This window comes from Chrysochloris asiatica, unplaced genomic scaffold (genome assembly GCF_000296735.1).
Source record: "Chrysochloris asiatica unplaced genomic scaffold, ChrAsi1.0 scaffold00192, whole genome shotgun sequence".
Classification (NCBI taxonomy): domain Eukaryota; kingdom Metazoa; phylum Chordata; class Mammalia; order Afrosoricida; family Chrysochloridae; genus Chrysochloris; species Chrysochloris asiatica.
Window position 1 is genome coordinate 570,891 of NW_006408710.1, and position 10,769 is coordinate 581,659.

Consider the following 10,769-nt stretch of genomic DNA (forward strand, 5'->3'; position numbering starts at 1 on the left):
AAGTCCCAAAAGTAGTGGAAGACTGCTGAAAGAAAGGCCACTGTGTGACCACTACTGAAGCTGCCATCTCAGGTGGTTCCCGCGATTTCCATTTGAAGTACATTTCTTGGCCTGGGAAAGCTTTCAGGTGGATGGGTGAAGGTCCACCAGCTTAGAGAGCTGGTCTTACCAGCACTTTTCTAAGCAAGATAGAAGCTAATGAAGATGATGGTACGGAATGAACTGTAAACAGGGCCAAGTCTTGTGTTTACAATACGGCCCAGAGAGCAAGGTCCAATCAACATAGTAGATTTCCTATGGACTCTACTGGGCCATTTCAATTCAAGGCAGAGAGGTCAGCCCACAAGGTCCTGGTAACTGTTTTTTGGGGATTCCAAAAGGGTAACCTTAATACATTTTCTCAAAGGACACAGGTTGTTCATTGGAGCTTTTTAAGAAGAAGTTTTTTTTATAAAAAGTGAACATTGCATTGATGAGAAAAAGACCAAGGAAATCGTGCCAAGGACTTTTCTGGCCCATCATGCCAATGCACCTGCTCATTTTTGAGAGTAGGTAGGACTGTCCTAGAAGAATTTCATTAGGGAAAGGGCGCAGGGTCTGAAACATGGCAGATGACGTGGACCAGCAACCAACTACCAATACGGTAGAGGAGCCTCCGGATCCTGTCAGCGTTAGCAAGGTTGAGTGCATTTATGTGACAATGCGAAATGATGGAGAGCTTTGAGGAAGATTACATGCTTACGATCTACATTTAAATATGATATTGGGAGATGTGGAAGAAACTGTGACTACTACAGAAATTGATGAAGAAACATATGAAGAGACATATAAATCAACAAAACAGAACATTCCAACATTCTTTGTTTGGGGAGATGGTGTTGTTCTGGTTACCCCTCCACTGAGAGTTGGCTGAAACAATGAAGGGGTCCTGTGTAGAAAAGAAGAGACTTCATACAACTACTTCTTTGAGACAGAATATATACAAAAGAGAAACTTACGTAAAATTAGATATTCAGAAATGACCAAGGGTTCTTCCACTCTTGAAATGAATTGATTTGCAAGCTCATAGGCTAAGTGACAGTTTTTCCTCCAATAAATGTAATCAAAAATAAAGAACTGATTTTGCAAAAAAGAATGTCATTAGGAAATCTTACTCCATCTGCCCACAGCCCTGATCTCACCCCTTCGGGTTTCTTTTGTTCCCCAAGCCAAAGAACATTTAGAGGGATCATGATCTGATTCCCTCAAGGATGCCAAAACTGCTGTTTTGAGGCGGTGCAAATAGAGCTTCCTAGAAAGGGTTAAAGAGATGAAAACATCACCTTCAGAGTACATACACCTACAATATGTCAAGAAACAATAGCTTCACAATGTGATATTTTTGCTTCTGTGATTTTATAGCAATGCTTTTTGATGTATCTTTATACAAAAGATACAGCACCGGAAGAGTAGAGCATTACCAGGCATTGAACTGCCAGAAGACTGTACAATATCACAGTCTGTCAGGAGCATGTGAAAGAGAAAGGTGCAGAAAAGGTGTGACCCCAAAAATAACTGCTAGGTCCTGACGAGCACAAGCATTTTCCTTCTTGTTTCTTTTCCAGTGAGCAAAAATTCAGTGACTTTTACATTCACTGCACTCTAGTAAAGGCAAAATGGGCAAAGGGCCGTGCCGCAAGTGTGAACATACAGATTGGAGCCAGCCTGGGCAAGCTCGCTGGACACGCCCATCCTCAATTTCCTGGTGCGAAGTGGGCAACATAAAAACTGTACCACCATGCTACAAGAATTAAAGAGGGCAATTTCTAAAGCACACAGCAAATACTCAAGTAATAAAGGTTAGCTATTAAAAAGGAGTCCGGGTGTGGCACTGTGGGTTAATGCGCCAGACTGCAAAGCTGTTTGAGTTGCAAGGTCGGCACAAAGCGGCTCCTTGGAAACCCTATGCAGGGTCGCCATGGGTCGGAACCGACTCCGACGGCACTTAACAACAACATTAATGTTAATACAATAATGTTGTTGTTGTTGTTGTTAAGTACCGTGGAGTCGGTTCCGACCCATGGCGAGCCTGCATAGGGTTTCTGAGGCTGTAAATCTTTATGGGAGCAGAACACCTCATCTTTCTCCCGCGGAACAGCTGGCAGTTTTGAACTAATGATCTTGAGGTTAGCAGCCCGATTCGTAACCAGTAAGCTATCAGAGCTCCTTTCATATAATAATAGAATATAATGTCTTTTATATTCCATTGACTTCTTCCTGAAATAACAATTTTATGTGCACGTTGCACTCATACCAAATAAGGTCATTTCTTATCAGCAAACTATACTTGTAATTCTTTGAAACGGAATCCTTACCTTATGATTCTCGGCATTTTCCATGGCAAAGTACGGTGGCATTGCAGTGACAATAATTCCAAGCAAAGCTGCTTGAAAATACAGCTCAACTTTAAAGACTATGTCTGTAACTTCCTGAAAGACAATCGCAAAATACGAAATGGTTCTGAGAGGAATTTTGTATCATCTTAGCACTTTCAAAATCTCTAAAGGAACAGTTAGCATACCTATCCAAGGCAGTGGATCTGAAAGAATGAGAAGTGCTTTAGCAGGCAGTGGGGGCTACAATACCAACTCGGCTACTTTTTACAAAGCTCTGTGAGTCTGACCAAATCTACTATCATTAGACCCAACCACACAGAGTCTGAAGAAGAGCAAAAATGAGGTGTGGTACTGCAGGATAAGCAATGGACCACAAGGCTGTTTCAATGCACAGTCGGCGGTTCAAATCCACCAGCCACTATGGATGGGAACAGACTCAATGGCACTAATCAACAACATATAGCTTTAAAAAAAAAAAAAGGTCCAATGTGTAAACATAGTATGTTGTGTGAGCTTAAATAGTAAGATTTTATCCAAATTGAATGAGAAATATATGTTGCAAGCTCCTTTACCACAGTTATGGATACACATGGAATCGATGTAGCTCCACAGAATAAACACTGGAATGCCAACCACAAGGTTGGTGGTTCGAGCTCACTAGCTGCTCCACTGGAGAAAGATGAGACTTTTTGCTCTGGTAAAAGATTTAAAGCCTTGGAAACCCTATACAGAGTCACTATGAGTAGAAACCGACTCCCCAGCACTTGCAAACAACATTATAAAAACATGCTTGGGAAGTATAAATTCTAAATTGTGGTGACTTCTGTGAAAGGGAAAAAGAAAGGGCCCTGGGTTGGGGTAGACGGGCCTTCATAAGTACCTTGAAAGTTTTACTAAATAAAAGCGAATGTGGCAAGAGATTAACACCTGATCCTTTAGGGGGTAGCTATATGGCTGTTTGTCTTCTGTAGGCTTGAGATAGCACCCAATTAAAAAACACACAAGGCATGATCATCAACTTGAAGGATTTCAATATCACTTATGAATCATAAGTTACTTCCTGCCCAGAAATCTCTCCAGATGCGCACATCCAAATACCTATTCGTGTCCATCGAATTCCACAAGGAAAACAGTTCAGCATGCGCACCAATGACAGATGAGCATCCATTTCATTAAAAGAAAAGAAAATCTCTCTTCCACCTGCATTCTCAAAATTGACCAATGAGATTATGATGTACCTCAATACCTCTACTAAGGTATACACATCCTTCCTTTGCTCACTGAGCAAATACAAGTGATCAAGTTATACCATTAGGATTATTTATTAAGAGAAATTGTGGCCTGATCTCTGGAACTTTCTCTCCTCCCTTCAGGCTAATTCCCCACAGGAAACCTTGCTCCATCCTGGTGCCAGTGACCTTCTACACTGTGCATTCTTGTAGGACATTTAGATCTTATATTTAGGTCCTTGATTCATTTTAATTTTTGTACAGGGTTTGAAAGTAGGAGTCCAGTTCCATATTTTGCATGTGGAAGTCCAGCTGTCTTAGTCCCACTTATTAAGCAGACTACTCTTTCCTCCATGAGTGAATTGAAACTCTTGTCGAAAATTAATTGACCATCTATGTATGTGTTTATTTTTGAGCTCTCAGTTATATTCAAATGATCTGTATGTGTATCTAGATCTCTGAGTGGGGTAAGTGGGTAAGCGCTTGACTATCAGCTGAAAAGTTGAAGGTTCTAACCCACTCAGAGGCACCATGGAGGACAAGTCTGGTAATCTGCTTCTGAAAAGTCCCATCTTTGAAAGCCCTATGGAGTACGGTTTTACTTTGCACACATGGGGTCACCAGAGCCAGAATCAACTCAAATGGCAACGAACCACCACAGCACAGAGCCTTCGTTACACAGGCAGACCTCGGCGACACTGCAGGTTCTAGACCACCGCCACAAGTGACTAGAGCAATAAAGGCAGTCCCATTGGTTGCCCAGTGCAAATGAATTCTATTTAGCACCATACTGTAGTCTATTAAGTGCCTAATAGCATCATGAAAAAGTTTCAAACATTTTGAGAATTATCAAAATGTGACCCAAAGCCACAAAGTGAGCTTCTGTTTTTGGGAACATGGCGCCAATCGACTTGCTCAGTGCAGGGTTGCCATCAACTTTCAATTTGTAAAACACGCAGCATCTGTGACACACGATAAATCAAGGCCTGCCTGTACCAGCACTGCACTGCTTTAATTAGGCAACTTTATAGTTCTTTTCTAAATCCGGAAGTGTGAGCCCTCCTCCTTTGTTCTTTTTCAAGATGGCATCGGCCAATCAGGGGACCTTGCTGTTATGTATCAATTTAAAGACTTGAGTTTTCCATTTTGGCAACAAAGGTCATTGGGATTTTTGCACTGAATCTAGAGATTGCTTTGTATGGTACTGACATCTTACAATATTAAAGATTTCCCATCCATGAACATGGAACATGTTTCTATTGACTTAGGGCTTCTTTCATTTCTTTCAGGAATGTTTTATAGACTTAGTCTTTCATCTTGCTAGTTAAATTTATTGCTACATGGTTTACTCTTTTACATGCTATTATAAGTGGCATTATTTCTCTGATTTCCTTTTCAGAACACTCACTACTAATGTATGTTGTTGTGGTGGTGGTGGTTGTAGGCTGTCTGGGTCACTTCCAACTCATAGTGACCCTGTATAGGGTTACCAAGGAGTGGCTGGTGGATTTCAACTGCCAACATTGCTGTTTATAGTCCAATGTTTATCCAACAGCTCATAGAAACCCAACTAACTTGTGTACTTGTGTATGTTGACCTTGCTAGTTTGATAACTTCATCTATTAGCTCTAGAAGCTTTCTTGGGTTTTTTGTTTGCTTTTTTTTTTTTTTTTTGGTGTCTTCTATAGAGGATCAAGTCATCTGTGCAAAGGGTGGTTTTATTTCTTCTCAGTTTGGACACCTCTTATTTCTTTTCCTTGCCTAAGTGCTCTATGAAATACAGTGTTTAATAGCAGCGATGACAGTGGGAATCCTCATCTTCTCCCTGATCTTAAGGGGGAAATTCTCAGGTTGTCTCCGTTGAGTATACTGCTAGCTGCGAGTTCTTCCATAAGTCTTCCTCTCTCATGGTGAGGAGTCCCCTTCTATTACCAGTTCCTTGAATACTTTTCACCATAAAAGTGTTGGACTTTTTGTCAATTCTGCATCCACTCGGATGATCAAGTGGTTCTCTTCCTTTGCTCTACTAATGTGGTGTATTACATCAACCCACTCCCTAATATTAATCTCTCTTGCATTCCTGGAATAAACCCCATTAGACGTAGAGTACAATCCTGTAATGTGCACTTGGATTCAGTTTGATAGGATTTCTGCACCTCCTACTCAAGTTTTAAGAAAACTAGGGGCTATTGTGAAATGGACTTCTGGAGAAGATTTCCTTTGTTACTATCAACTGATTTCTAATACATATTAAATATACTGTGTCACTGTTGTTGTAAAGTATCATCGAGTTGGTTTTGACTCACAGTGAACCTCTACAGGGTTTCCCAGGCTGTAAATCTTTGCAGGAGCAAAAAGCCTCATCTTTCTCTATGGAGTGACTGGTGAACTCAACAAGTAGACTATAGTTTGTAGTCCAGTGTGTATCCTACAGAGCTACCACAATCCCCAAAATATACTTTGTTATTGTTGCTGTTGCTAAGTGCCGTCAAGTAGGCATCTGACTCATAGCAACCCTGTACAGGGTTTCCGAGGAGCAGCTGGAGAGCGTGAACTGCCAGCCTTTCCAGCGCAGCACAGTAACCAAGAGCGCCGCAGTACATCTATACGCCGTGACGTATTGTTTCAGTTTGCTTACTTGAAAGAACGGAGTGCTCCATATCTGGATACTTTCAGTCACGTTTAAATGATAAAGATAATAATTACTAATAATGTTCATCAACACAGGTAAAGAATAAATCATAGAGGTGTTGAAAACAGCTGAAAACACATAGTCCTGCAGGAAGAGGGAGACAAGACTTATTACACACCACATAAAGATGCAAGTGGATATAAGTAAGCTGTGTACCAAGCTTTTCCTATGAAGCTAGTTCTCACCAACTGTACTGAAACCTGCTTCAACGAGTCATGCAAATACTACTATGGTTGGTAATGACAATCTGCTTGAAATGTTCACAGATGTTTACATTTTAGCTAAGAAAAACAAAATAATGTAAGAATCAAATCACATTCCTTATGGGTTTGTTATATATTGGCCATTCAGCAGGACAGAATATATAGACTGTAAATACACATAGCTGTTTACACAAGTCAATACTAATTGGTAACTTCTGAGGATTGATTTTAGAGGATCCGTTTCATTCGTTGACAACTCACAAATGGGCATTTGTGCAGGTAAACTACCCTCACTTACCTTGTCGGATGGCATCACGTTTAAAGCTGCGCTGTGCGGAGCGGCAGCTATGTAATCACTGTCATTAAAAATCGTCACCATTATGTCTTGGTTTGTGAAAAAGCTAATAAGATCACTGATATCTGAGTCTGGTATTAGGGAATAAGCAAATAAGAAAGAATCCAATTACATAAGAAACAGACATACATTGTTTAAATAAGAAACAGAAATACCTGGGAAAGGTTACGTTTTTGGAAAAGATTTCATCTTCACTAGATAAGTGAGTAAGTGCCGTGGCTCTGAAGCCAGCCAGCCTATTGGACCAGGCACACTATCTGTCACTCAACCATATTACTTGGCTATTCGGGACCTGCATTTCCTCTTTTGTAAACTGGGGCCAAAGAAAGACCATGAGGATTAAATGGTTCTATATACTCACTGGGCTCAGAATGGAATTGTACAAACAGCTACTGCTATTACTAGCCCTTAATGGTTACTATAATACTCACAGAAAAATTGGACTGGGGAGAATAAAAATCTGTTTGGCAATTTTATGTAACAAGGTAACTTGCTGAGATCAACAAGGTACCGTTCAAGGTGTGCAGTTTGTCAGCTTCACTACCTAAAGGCTGTCTGTATGCCCACATTTTCTAAATTTCTTGGACCCACAAGAAAGATTTCTAGATCCTGTCTGGGACTTAAATCTATACCAACATGTCTGATGAATAGAGGGGGTTTCTTCTCCATTATCACAAAGGCTAGGATTCAAGAAAGGACAAATGTGACACTGAGAAAACGAACCCAAATCAAATAATGCAAAACACTCTCAGTAGTAAAGGGGCACTGGGGGCGCTGTAAGATAAGGACCGGACTGTTAACTGCAAGGTCGGCAGTTCATACCCTAAGCTGACAGCCTAGGAAAACCTGGACAGGGTCACTACGAGTCAGAACCAACTCAGTGGCAATGATGTCGGTTTTGGTTTTGTCAGGAATGAAAGATCCTTGATGGTGCAGTCGTTAAAGCTCTTGGCTGCTAACAGAAAGGTTGACAGTTCAAACCCACTAGCAGTCCTGCAGGAGAACGTTGAGGCAGTCTGCCTTTGTGAAGATTACAACCTTAGAAGTCCCATGGGAACAATTCTTTCTACTGTGCCCTTCTGGGTCTCTAGGAGTGTGACTCCACTACACAGGATCACACCTGAGCATTGTAGAAGGGGATGTTTCTAGATCTAGCATGATACTGTCTTTAACCAGGCCTGATCTAATGCCTTACGTGATCTCTGTTCCCCACCTGCCAGAAGGACTGTGTATTCTGAGAGAGCTGTGTTAGAACTGAAGGACCTGAGAGAGAAGTTTCCATTGAATGCATGCCTATAATGCAGACTTAATGTATATATGCATACACCATGATCCTTAAAGGAAATGTGGCTTTACTGAAGCCATCATCCAGGCTTAGGAAAATATGGTAACATGTGTAAACAATTCTGGTGGTGGTGTGCCATGGAGTCAGCCCTGACTTATACCAACCCTGCATAGGGTTTCTGAGACTATAAATCTTCATGGGAGCAGAAAGCCTCATCTTTCTCCTACAGAACCACTGGTAGTCTCGAACTGCTAACCATGAGATTAGCAGCCCAAGTTGTAACCACAATGCTACCATACCTCATCTAATATCTTAATACTATAAAAATAGATTGAAACAGAAAACAAGAATCCTAATTTAAGAAAAGACTTCAAAACAACCCTTGTAATCCTAAAAGGCAATGGAAGAGATAAAAACTTTGAAAATGGTCAAGTTTTTGCAAACCAATGGCAGGGAACTCAAAGCATATTGTTGTTGTTAAGTGCCGTTGAGTCGGTTCCGACCCATAGCGACCCTGTACAGAGTTTCCACGGGTGTAAATCTTTTACAGGAGTAGAAAGCCTCATCTTTCTCCTGCGGAGTGGCTGGTAGTTTCAAACCACTGACCTTAAGGTTCGCAGCCTGATTCGTAACCACTACGCTACCAGAGCTGAACTATACATGGTGGTGGTTCTGTGACGTGGAGTCGGTTCTGACTTATGGCGACCCTGCATAGGGTTTCTGAGGCTGTAAATCTTTACAGGAGCAGAAAGCCTCATCGTTCTCCCACAGAATGGCTGGTAGTTTCGAACTGCTGACCTTGAGGTCAGCAGCCCTATTTGTAATGGCTACACTACCAGAGCTCCTCAAATATACATAAAAATTTCTCAAACACACAGAAAAATAATGAATAAAGGTGCTATGCAGTACCATATCTTAATCACATAAAAATGGATTAAAACAGAAAACAAGAATCCTAATTTAAGAAAAACAATATTTTCTACTCAAGAGTTATTTTCTATTAGTAAATGAATTCTTCCCCTGAAAGTATGAAGGTTGTATAATATACTAAGAGATGTTTTTATTGTCATTTGTAATTATCACTAATCTTGATTATTATTGTAACACGGGACAACTCTTCAGTAAATATTTAATCAAAAAGGAAACATACCAAAAAAAAGAAAAAAAAAAAAGGATGAAGCATTAGGAAGTGATGATCCTCAAAGAATTTGTGAGTATAATAAAAGAGAAACAGGGAAATTCAACTTTCCAATGTAATTCAGCAAGATAGAAATAAGTACTTTAGTTATGCTACAAATTTGCCAAATTTAGTAAACATTATTTTTGCCTCAAGAATCTCAGGACTATAAACTGCCTATCCAGATGGGAGATGCAGGAACAGCTGATCATGAATCAATATAATTTAATTTTAGGATTCAATGTTTTGAAAATAAGAATTCTATAGCGACTTTTGTTAAGTTATTCTGAGCTTTGTTTAAGGCCATTTTTTTTTAATGAATAACTTTAATTGTGACAATTATATAGTAAGAATTGCATCTAGAAAATCCAAATATTCATTATAAGAGGGAGCTTCAAAAAGTTCATGGAAAAATTCTATTATCACTTAGGCCATTTTTCCACCAACTTTTGAAGCCCTCATAAATGTGTTGTTATTAGATCATACATAGATGTAAGGATTATTTTTCTTAATTCTAACTCTTCACATAGTCTATGAAAGGTTTTTTCAAAAAGGATTGCTTCAACATTTCTGGTTATCATGTGCATATAAAACTTGAAAAAACTTGACACTGCAATTCTTTCTGAAAAGAGTTTTTAGTTCCTGAAGTTTATTTTACCCAATGTGAACTCTGATATAAAAAAAAAAACCACTCTGCTAAAAAAATAATTTTTGCTACCATTAAAAAGTAGTGGCCTTTTAAGGATAATAAGCAGTATCAATCAGATTAATCTATTTGAGAAACCGCCATTAACACTTAACCCAACATTTCAGTTCTGCAATACATAACGCATCATCAATAAATTGCTTCATTTAATGAAGACGTCATGTAGATTAACCAGGCCTTTACCTCAAATACTGTCTAAAATCCAATCCTGTTTCCTCCCCTCACCCTGAGACCCCAGCCAACACACATTCACAGACCTTCACACATTCTCACCAGTAGAGTTTTGAAGAAGCAGACTTGTTTTATACTTATGTGGCTGATCTCCAAGTTTTAGGAAATATAAGTCTGGGACAAGTTTGATGGGAACCACTGCATTTTTAAGAGAGTGATGCACCAGAAACATAAAAATCTGAACTGCAAAAAAAATTAAAAGCAGAAGCAACCTGAAAAGAAAAAAAAGTTAACAGCCAGTGAACATTAGCATGTATTTACATGTCAAAAAGTTATATATTCTCATTTCTCTCACAGTCAAAAGGTAATCACTGAAAAGAAAACAAACAAATGGAAAAACAAAAACAACTTTACAAAGTTTTGTCAAAGCGATGTCATGTCAATATTAGACAGAATGCCCAAGTTCAAAGACAAGATTTAAAGTTATTTTAGATGCATAGAAGAAAACAAAACTAGAGTGGAATGTTGAATGATTGGTCTCACAATCTAAGCAGATTAACCTCTGCTCTACCTCGT

The 10,769-nt window shown here is 39.5% G+C and overlaps 1 protein-coding gene and 1 pseudogene across 1 annotated transcript in view; one reads left to right on the forward strand and one right to left on the reverse strand.

Moving 5' to 3' along the window:
• Nucleotides 1-10,769, reverse strand: part of ABCA5 (ATP-binding cassette, sub-family A (ABC1), member 5) — a 96,174-nt gene that overhangs the window by 24,318 nt on the left and 61,087 nt on the right. Inside the window, exons 19-22 of the mRNA XM_006872293.1 lie at nucleotides 10,296-10,465; nucleotides 6,798-6,925; nucleotides 6,243-6,380; nucleotides 2,355-2,468 (exon numbers count right to left, since the gene is read on the reverse strand). Coding sequence (XP_006872355.1) covers nucleotides 2,355-2,468; nucleotides 6,243-6,380; nucleotides 6,798-6,925; nucleotides 10,296-10,465 — 550 coding nt within the window. The remainder of the gene's footprint in view (nucleotides 1-2,354; nucleotides 2,469-6,242; nucleotides 6,381-6,797; nucleotides 6,926-10,295; nucleotides 10,466-10,769) is intronic.
• On the forward strand, nucleotides 605-913 carry LOC102838656 (annotated as a pseudogene).